At 36.3% G+C, this 20,330-nt stretch overlaps 1 protein-coding gene across 3 annotated transcripts in view; it reads left to right on the forward strand.

Annotated features, from left to right (window-relative positions):
- The first annotated feature begins 417 nt into the window (after positions 1–417).
- HSPB11 (heat shock protein family B (small), member 11) overlaps positions 418–20,330 on the forward strand; it is a 34,307-nt gene continuing 14,394 nt past the window's right edge. The window contains exons 1-3 of one of the 3 annotated variants that reach the window (XM_010847147.1): positions 418–679; positions 9,666–9,736; positions 10,438–10,550. In XM_010847147.1, the coding sequence (XP_010845449.1) occupies positions 10,453–10,550 (98 nt within the window). In that variant the 5' untranslated portion in view covers positions 418–679; positions 9,666–9,736; positions 10,438–10,452. The remainder of the gene's footprint in view (positions 680–9,665; positions 9,737–10,437; positions 10,551–20,330) is intronic. The other 2 variants (XM_010847148.1, XM_010847149.1) reach the window with 2 other exon arrangements.

A 20,330-nucleotide genomic window follows, 5' to 3' on the forward strand; every position in this document is an offset into this window, starting at 1 on the left:
TCGCGCGAGAGGGGTCGCTTGGGTCTCACAGGCCCCAGGGATCTAGCTTTGCTCGGGGAGGGAAGGTTACGCGTGCTCCGACCCTTGTCTAGGGAAAGGCCCTTGCCTAGGGAAAGGCCCTTGCCTAGGGAAAGGCCCTTGCCTACTGAAGGCCCTTGGGCGGGGCTACGGCGCTCAACCCGCGCGGTAAAGAGGACGGGGGCGTGGTCTGGGGGCGGGGCCTGCAGGCGAGGTGGCGCGTAGGAGCCCGGAGTACAGCTGTGCGCGACCGGATTTCGACGGCTAGGCGAAAGGGGGCGGAGCTGGGGCGTGGCTGGGGGCGGCACGCAGCGCAGGGTGGGGCGGGGGCGGGCGGAGCCTGTGGGGCGGGGTGGGGCGAAGAGCCAGGAATAGGATTGCTTGCCAGGAGGCCTGCGGAGAGGGGGGAGGGGCGGGGCTGTAGGGAGATCCCGACCCCGCGTTCCGCGAGCTCGGAGCTAACCGGAAACTGAGGCGAGCGGGGCTGTGCGGCCAGCCCTGGGGGAGGTGGGATCCTGGCTGGACGAGGTCGTAGGAGGGGGATGCTGGTGGGGGAGGAAGCGACCGAGCGTGGCCGGTTATTGTGAGGAGACGCGCGGAGAGGAGGCGGAGGACGGCGGGCGGGTGCTGAGGGGACCCGGATGGTGGAAGCCTGACGCAGGTCTGTTCTCTGAGTCCTGGAGACAGTAGTGGCAGCCCACGAAATTTTTGGAAGGCAGAAATAATGTTTTGACCCCCCAAAAGGGGAAATCAATTCCGAATCGAAATTAATAAAGGTATCAAGATGTAACCTATCAACTGGAACGTAACCCGTATACTTAAGGGTTGTATTTGCTGTATTAATAGGATATGGGCTCATATATTTTATGTAATTGGGGCCGGGCGTCCAAAAGTATGTGTTTGGAGCTCTTGGAGGTCTTGAAATGGCTTTGAACTGGAGGTGAAAGGGTGGCTAAGTGGCACTAGGTTTAGAGGAGGATAGGCATCAGGGAAGTCCAGGGTCAGGGAATTTTAAAAATGCAAAGGATGGCATCCCAGAGTTCACCGCCTTTAATGAACTGAGGCCCTGAGTGAACACAAATGAATTAAGTACGGCCTCACAGGACGGGGAGTTAGACTACACCCTGAACCTGCATTTTTGGAGTTACGAAGCAGCATATCTGCTGAGTTGTTTTTTGGGGTTCTTTGGGATTGGTTTGCCACTTTCTCGTTAACTACAACAAAAACCTTTAAAGTGAACCCAAATTCTACCACTTCTTGTTATTTGAATAATTCCACCCAACAGAGGAAAAAGGAAGGATATTGGTGGCTATGCTGCTGCTGCTAAGTCGCTTCAGTCGTGTCCAACTCTGTGCGACCCCATAAGACGGCAGCCCAACAGGCTCCTCTGTCCCTGGGATTCTCCAGGCAAGAATACTGGAGTGGGTTGCCGTTTCCTTCTCCAGTGCATGAAAGTGAAAAGTGAAAGTGAAGTCGCTCAGTCGTGTCCGACTCTTGGCCACCTCATGGACTGCAGCCTACCAGGCTCTCCGTCCATGGGATTCTCCAGGCAAGAGTACTGGTGTGGGTTGCCATTGCCTTCTCCATTGGTGGCTATAGGAGGTGTGAAATGAGTTTTGTATTAAAGTTTGCTTCCTTCAGACAAGTTAGGTTATAAGAATGTGAGGTTAGAACAAAGCTGAACATTTGGAGATTATACTCTCTTCCTTATTCATCTACTACATACACATCAATGCTAGATATATTTCTCTAAAATAACGCTTTTGTAAAGCAGGTTCTCTCCTTGCTTTACAAGTCTCTAACCCCCACGTTGTCACCCACAAATAGACTACCTCAGGATTTTCCCACCTCTACACTATTCACATTTTCAGTCAGATAATTATTTGTTTTAGGGGAGTGTCCTGTGCATTGTTGGATATTTAGTAGCATCATGAAATGCCCAAATGCTTCTAGATGACAGTAGCATCACCCCCTCCCCCAGCTATGGGCATCCCTGGTGGCTCACATGTAAAGAATCTGTCTGCAATGCAAGAGACCAGGGTTCGATTTCTGGGTAGGGAAGATCTCTGGGAAAAGGGAATAGCTACCGACTCCAGTACTCTTGACTGGAGAATACCATGGACAGAGGAGCCTGGGAGAGTACAGTCCATGGAGTTGCAAATAGTTGGACACAACTGAGTGACTAACACCCAGCCCCCAGTGTGACGGCCAGATTGTCTCCAGAAATGGACAGATGTCCCCTGGGGGGGCTAAATCATCCCCAGTCCAATTGAGAACCACTGGACCACAGGCTACATAAAGCCCACCATCTTGACTTGGCCTTCAAGTTTCCTTATCTACATTTCCTAGAATTTGATTCAGTCTAAAAGAACTCCAGTGCAAGTTTCTTCTAAAGATAATCACTTAGTTGTCTTCTTGGACACTTTAAAGAGTGGAAAAGATTAAAAATCTACTTTGTAGGAAAGTTCTTAAATCTATCATGTCTTCCTTCTTAAAATTCATACTAGAGTGACATTCTAATCCTTTTTCTATTTATGAATATTTGTGGTATTAAAACTTGTAGTCACATTTCTCTCACTAAATTACCTCTCCTTGAAACTATTCTTTGAGCTTTTTCCACATTAACATAGTTTATAGATCATCATGAACTTTTTGTTCTCCTCTGAACAATATCAAGCCTGACAATGTCCTATTTAAATTGTACTATCTAGAACTGAACACAGTATTCTAGATGTGGATCCCACTATTTGCACATAACAAATTATTAGTTTCATGCTTGGCCATCTTCCTTGACTCTGAGCTTAAAGGCAAAAACCAGGTTTTAATAGGCTCTAGTTTCATCCACCTCATTAGAACTGATTCAAATGTATTCTTTTTAATGGCTGAGTAATACTCCATTGTGTATATGTACCATAGCTTTCCTATCCATTCATCTGCTGATGGACATCTAGGTTGCTTCCATGTCCTGTATACGAGACGGCAAAAGAGACACTGATGTATGGAACAGTCTTATGGACTCTGTGGGAGAGGGAGAGGGTGGGAAAATTTGGGAGAATGACATTGAAATATGTATAATATCATGTATGAAACGAGTCGCCAGTCCAGGTTCGATGTACGATACTGGATACTTGGGGCTGGTGCACTGGGACGACCCAGAGGGATGGTATGGGGAGGGAGGAGGGTTCAGGATGGGGACACATGTATACCTGTGGCGGATTCATTTCAATATTTGGCAAAACCAATACAATATTGTAAAGTTTAAAAAAAAAAAAAAGGTTTTAGTTACCATCTTTGTCTTAGGTTTACATAGTCAAAGATTAACTACATTGTATCTTTGCATTACTAGCACAGTGCCTGGCCCTTAGTTGGTTTTCAAAGATTTTAATAGAATATGGTTCCTTCCTGACTCTATTAATAGAATTTGAAGTAACATTCCTTTGCCTTTGAGGGCAGATACAGTACACTCTTGTCTTATAGTGAGTTTGCAATCAACTGATCCTCTACCTTTTATACTTATGGGTGAAAGGTTGGCAAACTTTTTCTCTAATGGGCCAGATAATAAATATTTTAGGTTTTATGAGCCTTATAGTTTGTCACAGCTATTCTCTGTTACTATAGCACAAAAGTAGCCATAGAGAGTCTATAAATGAATGTGTGTGGCCATTTCCAATAAAACTGTCCATGGACATTGAACTCTGTGCATTTCATATTTCATATAATTTTCATGTGGCACAAAATATTTTGATTTTGAAAAATATTTTAAAATGTAAAGACCATTCTTAGTTCATGGACCATACAAAAACAGATGTCAGGGTAGACTTGATTGTCAGGCAGTAGTCTGCCAATCCCTGATCAAGACCATTCCTGGTGTGATTGACTTTTTAAAGTCTGAGTATAGGCCTTTACTATTCTTATTATATATCTTATTCATTGCAGTCTATCTTTTTAGCTTGCTCAGATCTCTTTGTGTGCTAATTGTGTCATCTAGCATATTAGCTGACATCCCAGCTTTGTGTCCTCTGCAACATTGATAAACATTTTTTCCATCCTTAATAAAAATGTTGACTGTGATAAGGATAGAGGTCTTCACAATTCATTCTGTTCCATTAATCATTATTCTTTGAGTATAACCGTTCTGAGAAATAAATATCTACCTAAAGTACTGCGTATCACCCATCCATGTTTATTCAGCTAGTCCACAGGGTGTCTTGAGGTACCTGGTCTGAGGTTTGTTGACGTGTTCAGAAATATTTCTGATAGGTAGTAACTCTATGAAACAAACAAAAAGAAATATTTAAGTTTGATATAACTTTTGAATTAATGTTACTGTTGCTTTCCAATTTTGCTACTTTCTTGTTTATATTTTCAAAGCCATGCTTTTAATACAATAAAATTTAGTAATTTTAGAATTTTGTTGAAAATTAACATCCAAGTACTTCAATCGTTATTTCCAGGAATTTACCAGATTTCTTGTCCTCAAACTAAGGGTTAACAATGTTCATGCAAACCAGTTCCCTGGTATCAATAGTATTAAAAGCTGTTATAAAATTGGCAAGAAAAAAGGAAAAATAAAAACATATTAGCATATATGCCTTTGACTAATCTTACCACGGTTTTTTAACAGTATCAATACTAGATTTTATCAATAGAATTACAATAGAAAATGAACTTCATGACAATAAACAAAAACTAGGAAGAAATAAATAATTTTGTCAGAATATAAATTTCAAAATTGACTCAAGAAGGTATAGAAAGCCTGAAAAGAACGGTTGAAATAATAGGAAATCTACACACAAACATTAGTAGACTTATAGGATCCAATAACCTAGCAAACAGAAAAATAAGGGAAATTTTCTGACTTCTTGATGTTAGGGATATAGTCTAAATTCCAAATCCAGACATGGACTAAATAACAACAACAAAAACAACTATAGGCAAATTTCACTTAGAAATATATTTGTAAAATTTCTAAAAATACTAGGAAACTAAATCCAACTGTGGATAAAAATACTAATATTATACCTTGGCCATGTAGATAGATTTTATGCTTCAAACTGGGGATGCTATAACATTAGAAAATCTTGATTTATCACATTAGCAACATGTACAAACATCTATATGATCACTTTAGTAAATGTTAGAAGAGCATTTGATAAAATTCAGTGTTCATTTGTGTTTAAAATAAAAAAACTAAAAGAATTTCTATAACCCAATGAACAGTGTCTGACAGAAATCTTAAGTGAGCATCACATTTAATGGTTAAATGTTAGAAATATTCCTTGTATGGTAAAGAATAAGACTTTTAAAAAATAGTTTTTTTTAAGATCACATTTATATAATGAAACCATAAGGTGTCTAAGAGTGAATCTTATAATAAAGATGAAGATATGTTTGTAGGAAACTATATAGTTTAAGGACTTAGAAGAAGGCTTAATGAAAAGATATTCCAGATCCATGTATTTGAAAACTCCTTATCATAAACATGTCTCTTCTCTCCAAATTAGTCTATAATGGAATTGAATCCACAGCAGATTGAATTCAATCTATAATGGATGTAATCCACATCTCAAAAAAAATTTTAATATAATTTAATAAAACTGTTTGTAATAATGTATAAAGGATAGAACCAAAAAACATTTGGTTTTAAATAGGGGAAAATTTAAATAGGGGAATTTACCTGATGAGATACTATGATTTTAGTCTATCTTATACTGTCCTTTTACTTTCTTATTTAGAGATTGTCTCTTGAAAAGAGTACTTAGTTGTTTTTTTTTTTTCTTCAGTCTGATAATACAGTATTTGATTTACTAACATTTAATGGAATAATCTGTGTATTTGTACTTAAATCTGTCTTCTAGTAATTTATTTTCAATTTGTCCCGTCTTTTTTTCTTTTCTGCCTTTCAGATTTATCATATATTTTATGGTATTCCAATTTTTCTTCTCTGTTGACCTCCTTCCTATAACTCTTTATTTTTTTTAGTGGTTGCATTATCCTAATTCTAGGATTATAACATGTATCCTTACCATATTACTCTACTTTGAATTAATAGCATATCACTTCATGTTCAACATTAGAACTTTGCAAAAGTACTTTACAAAAAGTACAGCCTCATTTGTCTTTCTCTTTTGTGTTATTATTGTATCTGTTACTTTAATCTGTTAAATTTCTACCGGTCCTTGATATTATTTTTACTTCAGTCAGTAGTCTTTTATTTTTTTGGCCCCACCACACAGCAGTGCAGGATCTTAATAACCCGACACACAGGGATCAAACCTGTGCCCCCTTGGGACTTCCCTGGCAGTCCAGTGGCTAAGACTGTGTGCTTTCAATGTAGGGCATGGCTTTGACTCCTGCTCAAGGAGCTGAGATCCCACATTCTGTGTCATACAGCCAAGAGATTATTTTTAAAAAGGAAAAAGAATGTTTGAAAAAAGCACTGCACCCCCTACAGTGGAAGCATGGAGTCTTAACCACTGGACCACCATGGAAGTCCCCTATTCAGTAGTCTTTTAGAAATTTTAATAATATTCTTTATGTTAAAAATAAATATATTTACCATTTTTAGTTCTCTTCACTCCTTCCCACAGACCCAGAATTCAACTAGGAATCATCAAGTACTTCATTTTATGGGTCTGCGTGTGTGCTAAGTCACTTCAGTTGTATCCAACTCTTTGCATTGATAACAAATATTTTCAGTTTTTATCTTTATTTTGCTGTTACGTTTAGAGGATATTTTTATTGAATATAAAATTCTTTATTTTTTCATTTGGCACATCAAAGATGTCATTCCATTGTCTTTTGGCTTCCACTGGTAATGATAAGTCAATTTTGATTCTTCTTATTGTTCTGCTGCATATAAGATGTTTCTTGCTTGACTGCTTTTAATTTTTTCTCTTTCTTTAATTTTCAGCAGTCAACTAAGGTGTGCCTTGGTGGGATCTTCTTTGTATTTATCCAACTTATGGTTCACTGAACTTCCTGGATCTGTGGGTTTATGTCTTTCATAGATTTTGGATATTTTTCAGCTATATCACCTTAAATTATCTGTCTGTATTATCCTCTTTGTCCTCCTCTTCTGGGATTTTAATTACATGTATTGATATTTCCAACTAGTTTGATATTGTTTCACAGGTATGATGCTCTGTTTTGTTTTCAATTTTCCCCTACTCTATTTCATATTGGATTATTTCTATTGACCTATCTTTTAAAGTTCACTGACCTTTTTTTGTGTCTAATATGATATTAAACCCATCAAGTGTGTTCTTTATTTCAGATACGGTATTTTTTCAGTTCTGGAATTTCCATTGTGTTTCTTTTAATAGTTTACATTTCTCTGCTAATTCCCTTTCTTTTCACCCATTTTGTCCATCTTATCACTGAATTCGCTAGTCGATTTATAATTCCAGCACCTGGGTCATCTGTAGATCTACTTCAAATGACTTTTTTTTTTTTTTTTTGCTAAGTTTTTGTTTTTTAGAAAAGGTTTTATTTTTTAATTTTTATTGAAATATAGTTGATTTACAAAATTATTTTAATCTCAGGTGGATAGCATAGTGGTTCAGTATTTTTATAGATTATAAGTTATAACATAACTCCATTAAAAGTTATTAAAAAATAATGGCCATAATTCCCTGTGCTATTAAAGTGACTTTGTGTGTTTGACACTGTGCTTAAGAACAACAGAAGCAGGTGGGTTTTTTCCCAGAAAGAACACATGTTCTTTGTCTAATAGGGTAAGAGATCACTTCAGTCCAACTAAGGGTTATACTAGGATTTGACCAAGTTGTAGTTTTACTTTGATAGTTTCATCTTACCTCTGATTTCACAAATTCGAGAGTGAGATCAGTTCGTTCCTTCATCAGAGCTTAATCTAAGTACCCAAGACCATAGCAACCTTTTTTTGCTTTTTAGCTCACGCCTAGTTTCCTGTGAAACTCCACTTAGGGGTTGATTTCCTTGATCTTATTTGGAGTTGAGCTGGGTGGGGACTGCGATACTCAGATGCACTTCAACTCTGCTACACATAACAACGTGGGTAAATCTCAGACACATTATGATGAGTGAAAGAAGCCAGGTATAAGTGAATACCAACTGTATGGTTCCATTTACATGAAGTTAAGGCAAAATTTATTGTGTTAGAAATAAGGACCATGCTACCTTTGGGAAGGAGAAAAGGGTAGTGACTAGGAGGGGGCATCAGAAGGGCCTGTCTCAAGTGCTGGTGACACTCTGTTCCTTTATCTGGGTGGTGGTTAACTGGGTGTGTTCACCTTGTGAAAATCTATTGAACTGTATACTTATGATTTGTGTTCTTTTCTGTATGTATGTTGTAGTTCAAAAACAAAGAAGGTGTATATGATGGAGGAGCAGCTTTTGCACACACACACACACACACACACACAAAAGTTAAAAAGAAAAATCAAGCTATAGTATAGAAGATATTTGCAATGCTATAACAAAGTATTTGTATCCAGGCTTTTTTTTTTTTTTTTAATTTTCTACAAATCAAAAAGAAAAGGGCAGAAGGAAAAATAGAAATCCAATAGAAAATGAGCAAAAGATAAGAAAAAGCAAATAAGAGGCCTGAGTGGCCCGTGAACATGAAAAGATATTCAACCTCATTAGTAATCATGGAAATTCAAGTTAAAATCATATTGACATACCATTTCACACCAAAGAGATTGACGAAAACTGTGTGACAATACCAAGTTGGTGAGAATATGAGGGAGCAGAAACTTTCATATACTACAAATAATACTGTATTAGATTTAGAGATCAAATCATCAATTATTGGAGATATACCAATTCTAAATTTCTACAATTTTACTTCTACAAAGAAAAATATGGTTTATTATAAAGATTTTCTCCCAGATGTGCCTATGGATACATGCACAAAGATATGCATTACAAATTTGTTTATAATAGCAAAGAATTGGAAACAGACCTAAATAACCATCATTAGAGAAATGGAGAAATGTCTTATAGCAGTTAAAATAAATAAAGTAGATTTATATCTTGAAGACATAATATTGAATGAACAAAGCAAGTAGCAAGTATACACCATGAAAGCATCTAAATTTTAAAAGAATAGTCCATACTGAGGTATGCTCAGTTGCTCAGCCGTGTCTCACTCTTTTGATCCCAGTACTGAAGTCCACCAGGCTTCTCTGTCCATGGAATTTTCCAGGCAAGAATACTGGAGTGGGTTGCCATTTCCTCCTCCAGGGGATCTTCTTGACCATATATGGTAAAAGTATAAAAATAATACTCAGGGACTTCCTTGGCGATCCAGTGGTTAAGACTCCACACTTCATGTTAAATTAAGATCCTGCGTGCCACACAGCATGGCCAATAAATAAATAAAAATATAGTCAGGGAGAATATTCCCCAATTTCAGAATAGCTATTACCACTGGGCAAGGAAAGGAATAAGGACAAAAAAAAGTACATATGGCAAAACGTTAACATTTATTAAATCTGGGAAGTTGGTATATAGTTATTTAATATATGTAATATTCACTGTACCCTCTTGTTTATTTGAAATAGTTTTTTTTTTTTTAATTAGACACTTGGGCCAGCATATGAAGTGTATTGGAAGCCTTTCTCTCTTTTCCAAACACTATTCATCTTTTTAATTCTTTACAGATACAGCTTTCGTTGTCAATTTGCATCTGTATATTGCTTCGTGCCCTATCACCAGCAGATCAAGTAGGAAGGTGAGTTTTGATGTAATCTCCTCTGGTCTTCCTTCTGTCTTACCCTCCAGGGTTCATGGAAGAGCTCAACAATATCTTTTCAATGTGCTTTTTTATCAAACTTCAAATATTACTCTCCAACAGAAATGTCTAAGTTCATGAACCAAGTGACTGATTTAGAATTTAATAATAAGTGAAAAGTTGCCTTCTCTCTTATTTCACATTTCTGCTAAAAAAAATGATGATAGGTATTTTTTAAGATTTAAATAATGGTGCTTACTACTTCAGTTGATATGTGTATGGATAAATAGGTACAAAGTCTATTTTTATACTCTGCATTTTTTAAATTTCAGAAATATAACAATACAAATACTTTTTAAAAACTTAACGTACCAAGTCATGTTATTCTAGCTTATTAACTGTTTCCAGATATTTATTGAGGATTTTTAATTTTAGAAGCAGAAAAATTACGTCAGTGTCAGGGACTTGTTTTCTGGAGTAGAGTATTGGAAATACTCATATCTTACAGATTATCCCTGGGAGAAGTCAGAAGTTTATTTACGTACATAAACATGCTGGAGTCCCTCCCACTGGTTGAATAACTTGGTTGTTAAGCTGTGTGCTAGGCAACAGACTTTCTGTCTCTTCCTTTTCTCAGATGAAGTTCAGAGAGGAAAAAAGTTGTTTTTGTTTTTATCGTTTTGTTACTGTTTTACTTGCAGATTAAACACTTTAAGATGAGAAAAGTTGATCTTTGTTTGAGCTCTGAAGGGACTGAAGTTATTTTAGCTACATCAAGTGATGAAAAACACCCACCTGAAAATATGATTGATGGGTAAGAGTTACTCTTTTTTCTTCCTTAAAGTCTTAACATTAGGTCAGTGAACCCTATGAGTACTGAGATTACGTATTTTATAACAACTAGCACTGTTAAGCATAGTTTAATAAATGTTTGGTGAACTGAATTACTTGATTACGCACTTTAATACCATCCTGGAGCTAATTCAGTTGCGTATATTTAGGTTTTTTATTATTTTCTTGATAATTCCTAAACTGAACTTTTTCTGAAAATAGTTATTTAAAATGTGGTCTGTCGAGGCAAAACTTCAAACAAGAGCTACCTCATTTTTTGGAAGTATACATTTTAATATCTGGCCTGTTTTCTTTCTAGTTTAAGCAATTTTTGCTGAACTGAATGCTTCATTTCTTGCTATCCACCTGCATTTTTCAGTTCTTAGCTTCGTGATATCATTCCAGTTATCACTCTTCACTGTGCTAGAGCTTATTCTAGATAGAGACATATATCATTCTCAGACTTTTAAGTTCTAAGAAAAAAGTAAATGGTTAATGGAAGAACTTTAAAAAATACAAAACTGAGGTATATAGGACTTCCCTCATGGTCCAATAGGTATTACTCCTCGCTTCCCTATAGAGGCTGAGAGTTTGATCCCTAGTTGGGGAACTAAGACCCCACATGTCACATGGTGCAGCAAAAAACACAAATTTTTAATTTTAATTGAGGTATAAATGATTTACAGTATCATGTAAGTTCAGGTGTACAGTGTAGTGATTCACAATTTTGAAGGTTATATTCTTGTATAGTTATTATAAACTATTGGCTATAATTGCCATGTTACACAATATATCCTTCAGTTCAGTTCAGTTCAGTTCAGTCGCTCAGTCGTGTCCGACTCTTTGCAACCCCATGAACCACAGCACGCCAGGCCTCCCTGTCCATCACCAACTCCTGGAGGCCGCCCAAATCCATGTCCATCGAGTCGATGATGGCATCCAACCATCTCACCCTCTGTCGTCTCCTTCTGCTCCTGCCCTCAATCTTTCCCAGCATCAGGGTCTTTTCCAATGAGTCAGCTCTTCGCATCAGGTGGCCAAAGTATTGGAGTTTCAGCCTCAACATCAGTCCTTCCGATGAACACCCAGGACTGGTCTCCTTTAGGATGGACTGGTTGGATTTTCTTGTGGTCCAAAGAACTCTCAAGAGTCTTCTCCAACACCACAGTTCAAAAGCATCAATTCTTCAGCGCTCAGCTTTCTTTGGAGCTTATTTATTTTATTCATAGTAGTTTGTACCTTTTAGTCCCTACCCTATCTTGCCCTTCCCCATTTCCCTCTCCCCACCAATTTGTTCTGTATCTGTAAGTCTCTTTCTTTTTTGTTATATTCACTAGTTTGTTTTATTGTTTATATTCCACCTGTAAGAGGTTCACAATATTTGTCTTTCTCTGTCTAACTTATTTCACTAAGCAAATAACCTCTAAGTCCATCCAGGAAGAACTCCTTTTTTAATAGTTCTGGCTATTTTATTACCCTCTTGAGTTCTCTTTCTTGGTATTTATACAGTGATCTGAGTTTGACTCATAGAATTATATAATTTTAGAGCTGGAAGACATCTTATCTAAACCTTTCATTTAGACTTGTGGTAAGAGAGGTCTAGAGAGGTCAGGTACTAGTTCTAACTATTGAAAGCAGAGCCAGTTGTAACATAGGTCTTGTGGCTGTTCGTGTTCTATTGTGAAGTCCATGTATCTGGATAAAATTCTAGTAAATGGACCTGTTCTTTAAGCCCAGTTGTTATCTCCTCTCTGACATCTGTCCCTTCCTTCAGGTAGGCTGCTTTACCTTTTTGTTTGGCTCCAGTAGCATTTGATATTTACCTCTATTACCTTATTTATTCTTTTGTTGTATAATTATTTATTTTTAATGTACTACTTCTCTCACAACTGGAAGTTTCTAGAAATCATGACACTATAACTTCTTCATCTTTGACTCCACAATGTCTTAAAATATTTGTTGAGTAGCTTGTGAATTTGGAGAAGGCAATGGCACCCCACTCCAGTACTCTTGCCTGGAAAATCCCATGGATGGAGGAGTCTGGTGGGCTGCAATCCATGGGGTCACTAAGAGTTGGACTCAACTGAGCAACTTCACTTTCACTTTTCACTTTCATGCATTGGAGAAGGAAATGGCAACCCACTCCAGTGTTCTTGCCTGGAGAATCCCAGGGACAGGGGAGCCTGGTGGGCTTCTGTCTATGGGGCAGCACAAAGTTGGACATGACTGAAGCGACTTAGCAGCAGCAGCAGCAGCTTGTGAATTAGATCATCAAAGATTAGTCATACATACAGTCACACATACTTACATATATGCATCTATTAATGTGCATTTGCATAGAGCTTTATAGTTTCATAGATGTTATGCTATTTGACTCTCACAGTAAGCTTGGGGAATAAGAGGCAAAAAAAAAAAAATGTTTTTTTCAACCTCATTATAAAGACAACAAAAAATATGACTAGAGGTAAAATGATTTTCTCAAAATCGCACAGATAAGCAAGTGGCAGAATCAAAACTAACACTCATGTCTTCTAACTCCCAATTTCTCAGACTTAAGGTTTGAATAAAAAACTTAATATACTTGCCTCTTAATCCATAATTTTTTACTTCCTGAAATTCAGGTAATAGTTATTTAACCCCACTCTGCCTTAGAAAAAAGATATAAATGTGGAAACTGCTATGAGGGTCACAGACCTATAGAAATTTACCTTAAGTTGTTTGCCAGAAATGGCAATCTTCCTAAAAATACTTCTTGTCTTTGACTGGAGATAAATCACATTTCCAAGGTAATATTAATTTACCTTACACTTTATTTTGACCTTTCTTTCTCGGGAGTATGTCTGTAGATCATTTAGATTGGCTGTTACACATAATGGATAATATATAGTATAGCTTTATCAGTCCATGCTAATGAATAAGTATGTAATATTTTTGAGATTAGACAAAACTCGTTAGTATAGCAGAGTTTTCCTGAGAGAACTCCCTGGTCATAGCAAACATGCTTTTCCAACAACACAAGAGTTGATTCTGTGTATGGACATCACCAGATGGTCAATACCGAAATCAGATTGATTGCATTCTTTGCAGCTGAAGATGGAGAAGCTCTATACAGTCAGCAAAAACAAGACCAGGAGCTGACTGTGGCTCAGATCATGAACTCCTTATTGCCAAATTCAGACTTAAATTGAAGAAAGTAGGGAAAACCACTAGACCATTCAGGTATGACCTAAATCAAATCCCTTAGGATTATACAGTGGAAGTGACAAACAGATTCAAAGGAGTAGATATGATAGAGTGCCTGAAGAACTGTAGACAGAGGTTCATAACATTGTACAGGAAGCAGTGATCAAGACCATCCCCATAGAAAAGAAATGCAAAAAGGCAAAATGGTTGTCTGGGGAGACCTTACAAATAACTGAGAAAAGAAGAGAAGCTAAAGGCAAAGGAGAAAAGGAAAGATATACCCATCTGAATGCAGGGTGCCAAAGAATAGCAAAGAGATAAAAAAAATCCTTCCTCAGTGATCAATGCAAAGAAATAGAGGAAAACAACAGAATGGGAAATACTAGAGAATCTTCAAGAAAATTAGAGATACCAAAGGAACATTTGACGCAAAGATGGGTACAGTAAAGGACAGAAATGGTATGGACCTAACAGAAGCAGAAGATATTAAGAAGAGGTGGCAAGAATACGCAGAAGAACTATACAAAAAATATCTTCACAACCCAGATAACCATGATGTTCTGATCACTCACTTAGAGCCAGACATCCTGGAGTCTGAAGTCAAGTGGGCCTTAGGAGGCATCACTACTAACAAAGCTAGTGGAGGTGATGGAATTCCAACTGAGCTATTTCAAGTCCTAAAAGGTGATGCTGTTAAAGTGCTGCACTCAGTATGCCAGTAAATTTGAAAAACTCAGCAGTGGCACAGGGATGGAACAGGTCAGTTTTCACTCCAATCCCAAAGAAAGGCAATGCCAAAGAATGTTCAAACTACTGCACAATTGCACTTATCTGACACACTAGCAAAGTAACACTCAAAATTCTCCAAGCCAGGCTTCAACAGTACGTGAACCAAGAATCTCCAGATGTTCAAACTGCATTTAGAAAAGGCAGAGGAACCAGAGATCAAATTGCCAACATCCGCTGGATCATCGAAAAAGTAAGAGAGTTCCAGAAAAACATCTACTTCTGCTGTATTGACTACACCAAGGCCTTTGACTGTGTGGATCACAATAAACTGTGGAAAATTCTGAAAGAGATGGGAATACCAGACCTCATTACCTGCCTCCTGAGAAGTCTGTATGCAGATCAAGAAGCAACAGTTAGAACTGGACGTGGAACAACAGACTGGTTCCAAATTGGGAAAGGAGCACGTCAAGGCTATATATTGTCACCCTGCTTATTTAACTTATATGTAGAGTACATCATGCGAAATGCCAGGCTGCAAGAAGCACAAGATAGCCAGGAGAGATATAAATAACCTTAGATATGCAGATGACACCATCCTTATGGCAGAAAGTGAAGAAGAACTAAAGAGCCTCTTGATGAAAGTGAAAGAGGAGAGTGAAAAAGTTGGCTTAAACCTCAACATTTAAAAAACTAAGATCATGGCATCCAGTCCCATGACTTCATGGCAAATAGATGGGAAAACAGTGACAGACTTTATTTTCCTGGGCTCCAGAATCACTGCAGATTGTGACTGCAGCCATGAAATTAAAAGACACTTGCTCCTTAGAAGAAAAGCTATGACAAACCTAGACAGCATATTAAAAAGCAGAGACATTACTTTGCTGACAAAGGTCTGTCTAGTCAAAGCTATTGTTTTTCCAGTAGTTAGGTATGAATGTGAGAGTTGGACTATAAAGAAAACTGAGCACGGGAGAATTGATGCTTTTGAACTGTGGTGTTGGAGAAGACTCTTGACAGTCCCTTGGACTGCAAGGAGATCCAACCAGTCCATCCTAAACGAAATCAACCCTGAATATTCATTGGAAGGACTGATGTTGAGGCTGAAACTCCAATACTTTGGCCACCTGATGTGAAGAGCTGACTCATTTGAAAAGACCCTGATGCTGGGAAAGACTGAGGGCAGGAGGAGAAGGGGACGACAGAGGATGAGATGGTTGGATGGCATCACCGACCCTATGGACATGAGTTTGAGCAAGCTGTAGGTCTTGGTGATGGACATGAAAGCCTGGCATGCTGCAGTCCATGGGGTCACAAAGAGTCGTACATGACTGAGCAACTTAACTAAACTGATAGAAAACTATATGGAATAAAGTACTTACTGACCTGATATCTGAACAGAGCATATCAGAGACTTAATTCATATCCATTTCCAACACATATAGATAGACTTTATATGGTAGATAGTAAAACTTATTATCTGCTCATAAGTTGGTTTATCTAAATGGGAGTAACCATAGAGTTATTTGGAGAAAACAATACTATAAATTTGCCCCTAATGGACAGTGTCCCCAATTCTTAATTTCCCCAGAAATAGTTTTTAAAAGTGATTATATTTCTATTTCCTCTTGACTCTTTTTTTGACCCTTGGTATTTAACATGTCAATGAAACGGAGAAAAATTCTACACAAGAAACAAGTGAGTTAAGAAAAAGTAGGAGAGAGAATTGAATCTTTTGGCATAATGTAGAAGAATGGTAGATTTGCAGTTAAAATTCCTGAGTAAGTGAACTGTGTGTGTTACTTTGGACTAAGAATATATGTTATTCTTTAAGCCTCAGTTTCCTGGTGTGAAAAATGGGGCTAATAACACTTTCCCTGACTCAGAATTGTGAAAAAAATTCCATGACTTTTTTCTTATTATCACATAGAGATAATAGATGTTGAATAGTCAATAGCCATAAGGCCTTATTTTAAAGGAAACTACTATTTTAAAGACATCATTATACTTAATTATGGTGATTCAGTTGTATGTTATTTTAAAATCCAACTGCATCTCAGTTTATCTTTGGTATTATTATATTGATCATGTTCATTAAAAGCACCCAAGAGAAAGCATAGGGCAAGTAAAAATTATTTAATTTACTTAAATGAATAAAATTTTAAACCATTTAAATGTAAATAAAAATAAGTTGTAAAATATTAAACATAGTATAAAAAAATAAAGAATTGTGAGTTAGGAGACCCCCGATTCTATTCTTTTATTTTTTGTAATAGCTTTATTGACATATTATTCTCACACCATAAAATTCACCCATTAGGATATACAATTCAATGGCTTCCAATATATTCAGAATTATGCAGCCATCTGCACAATCCATTTTAGAACATTTCAGCATCCCAAAAGAAAACGTCATACCCCTTCACAACCACCCCCTCTCCCCACCGGCCCTAGGCAACCACTAGTCTACTTTTGTCCCTATAGACTTGCTTATACAGACATTTCATGTCAATGGAATCATTCATATGTGGTCTTTGGATTCACAGTCAAGGTGTTGGAGATTTTTCACACCTTTCAGGAATGAAAGAGCAGCTAGACAAAAAAATTAGTAAAAATTAAATGATCTGCATAACATTATTGGTTACCTTGACTTTTGCATTTATAGAACATTATAATCAGCAATGATACATGTTATTGAACATTCACTGAAATGAACCGAGCCGTTAAATAAATCTTGATAAATTTCAAAAGACTGAAATCTTAAAAAATATATTCTCCCCCAAAATGGTAGTTATGTGAGGTGATGTATGTGTTAGCTAACTTTACTGGGTAATCATTTTGCAGTATATGTGTTATATCAAGTCATAGTGTTTGTTTGGGCTCCCCTTGTAGTTCAGCTGGTAAAGAATCCGCCTGCAATGCAGGAGACCTGGATTCAATCCCAGGCCTGGGAAGATCCCCTGGAGAAGGGATAGGCTACCCACCCTAGTATTCTGGCCTAGAGAATTCCATGGACTGTGTAGTCCATGGGGTTGCAAAGAGTCGGACACAACTGAGCGACTTTGACACACAGTGTTTGTACACTTAAAGTTACATAATGTTACATGTCAATTATATCTCAGTTAAGCTGGGAAGGAAAATAATATGTTCTCTGACCATTATGTAATTAAATTAGAAATAAATAACAGAAAGGCATCTGGATATACCCAAAACTTAGAAATTAAACATGGCACTTCAAAATAACCAATGAGTCAAAGAAGAAATCACAAGGGATATTAGAAAATATTTATAACTGAATGATAATGAAAAATGTATATATAGCCGCATTTGTGGGATGTAGTTAAGTCAATGCGTTAAAGGAAGATAATAGCATAAATACTTAAATTAAAACGGAGAATATTTTAAAAACCAATAAGTTCTACCTTAGGAAGCTAGGTAACAAAGAGCAAATTATACCAAAAGCAAGTAAAAGACAAAAATAACAAAGATAAGAGCAGAAATCAATGAAATAGAAAATAGACAACTAGAAAAAATTACCAAAACCAGAAGTTCATTATGTGAAAAAATTAATAAAAGGTATAAACCTCTAGCAAGACTGACTAAAATAGAAAGAAAAAATGCAAATTACCAATATCAGAATTGAAACAACCATTAAACATTCTAAAAGAATAGTAAGTCAATATAAAGAACAAATTTAGGCTAATAAACTTAACAACTTAGATGAAATGGACAGATTCTTTGAAAAACTCCAGCTATAAAAATGATGTAAGATGAAATTTAGAAATCTGAATAGCTTATATCAATTATATAAATTAAATTATATAAAGTATTTAGAGAGAAAATAGTACCAATATTCCATAAATTCTTTTAAAAACAGAGGAGGGAAACATTTTCAAAACTGTTTTATGAGAACAATTATAACCTTGATCCCAAAACCTTACAAAGACATTATAAGAAAGGACAATTAAAAAATAATATCCTTTATAAACATAGATATAAAACCATTATAAATTGAATTCAGCAAATGGAGTTTGTCATAAGAATGCAAGATTGGCCTATTTACCATATTATCACAGGAGTACAGATTGAGTGTAATTTACTGTATTGCCAGAGCAAGAGAGAAGAAAATCATATGGTCATTCCAGAAAATCATTAGAATTCAACATCTAAACATGATAACAATTCTCAAAAAATTAAAAAGAGAAGGGAACTTTCTCAGTCTGATAAAAGCATCTACTAAAAATTTTCAACTTAATGGTGAAATAGTAAGTGCTTTCCTAATAAAACAAATGAGTGTATATAACAAAACAGAAATAGACTCACAGATACAGAAAACAAACTAGTGGATTTAAGTGGAGAGAGGGAAGCAGGGAAGGGCATGATAGGGTTATGAGATTAACAGATACAAACTACTACATATAAAATAGATAAGCAATGAGAATATTTTGTATAGCACAGGGAAATATAACCATTATTTTGTAATAACCTAACATGGAGTATAATCTATAAAAATATTGAATCACTATGCTGTATACCAGAAACTAGTATAATACTATAAATCAACTGTATTCAATATCAAAAAATGCTTCCTCCCTAAGACTGGAAACAAATCAAGGATGTTGTCACCATTTCTATTCAGTATTGTCCTGGAAGTCTTGGCCAATGCAGTAAGGCAAGAAAAGACATAGAAATCATAAAGACTGAAAAGAAAGCAAAATTGTTTTTGTTCAGTACAGTATGATATTACTTATATGTGGAATCTAAAAACTTAGTGGACTAGTGAATATAACAGAAAGAGAAGCAGACTCACAGATACAGAGCACAAACTAGTGTTTACCAGTAGGGAGAGGAGAGAGGGGCAAACTATTGGATATAAAGTAAGCTCAAGGATATATTGTACAACATGGGTAATATAGCCAATATTTTGTAATAACTGTAAATGGAAAATAGTCTTTAAAATTAAATAAAATGTTAAAAGAAAATTAGCAGGTATATTATAATGAGGATAATGATCAAAATACACCCTTATAGTATTTCCCCAAAGAGTGTTCCTATTCTTGATGGCAACAAGGAAAATAAGTTTTGGAATGAGCCCTCTTTACATATGTAACAAAGTAGACTTTTTAACTATTCATAATATTTATTTGAGTTTCAGTTTCTCCAGGGGGTTGTGTGTGTGTTTATAAAACAGGAGCTGTTGACTACTTAAAAAAAAATTGTCTTTGTTCACATGTTATATGAATCTACATAACCCTAAGGAATCTACAAATATCTGCTAGAGCTAATAAGTGGATTTAGCCAAGTCAATACACAAAAATCAATTGTATTACCATATACTAGCAGGAAACATTTAGACAGTGAAATTTTTTAAAATTCCATTTATATTAGCAGTTAAATAGACATGAAATAGGAATAAATTCAATAAGACACTCAAGACCTTTACACTCAAAACTATAAAACATTGCTGAGAGAAATTAAAGAACTAAATTAAAAGATACACTACATTCATGATTGGAAAACTCAATATTGTTACCATGGCAGTTTCTCCATAAAACGACTGTTGTTCTTGTAGTAATGTATATGGAAATGCAAACTAATCTTGAAAAAATAATCTTGTCACATCTTATAAAAGAAGAAAGTTGCAGCCCTGAAATTATCTGATTTCAAGATAAATACACAGTAATCAAAACAGCATGGCATTTTAGTAAAGATAGATCTATATAGATCAGAGCAACAGACTAGAGGGCCCAGAATAGATCCATGCATGTAAAGTCAATTAATTTTCAACAAAAGGCTAAGGATATAGAAATAGATCAGTGGAATAAAATGGAGGGGCAGAAATCCATACACCTAT

The sequence above is a fragment of the Bison bison genome, unplaced genomic scaffold (genome assembly GCF_000754665.1).
Source record: "Bison bison bison isolate TAMUID 2011002044 unplaced genomic scaffold, Bison_UMD1.0 scf7180017864244, whole genome shotgun sequence".
Classification (NCBI taxonomy): domain Eukaryota; kingdom Metazoa; phylum Chordata; class Mammalia; order Artiodactyla; family Bovidae; genus Bison; species Bison bison.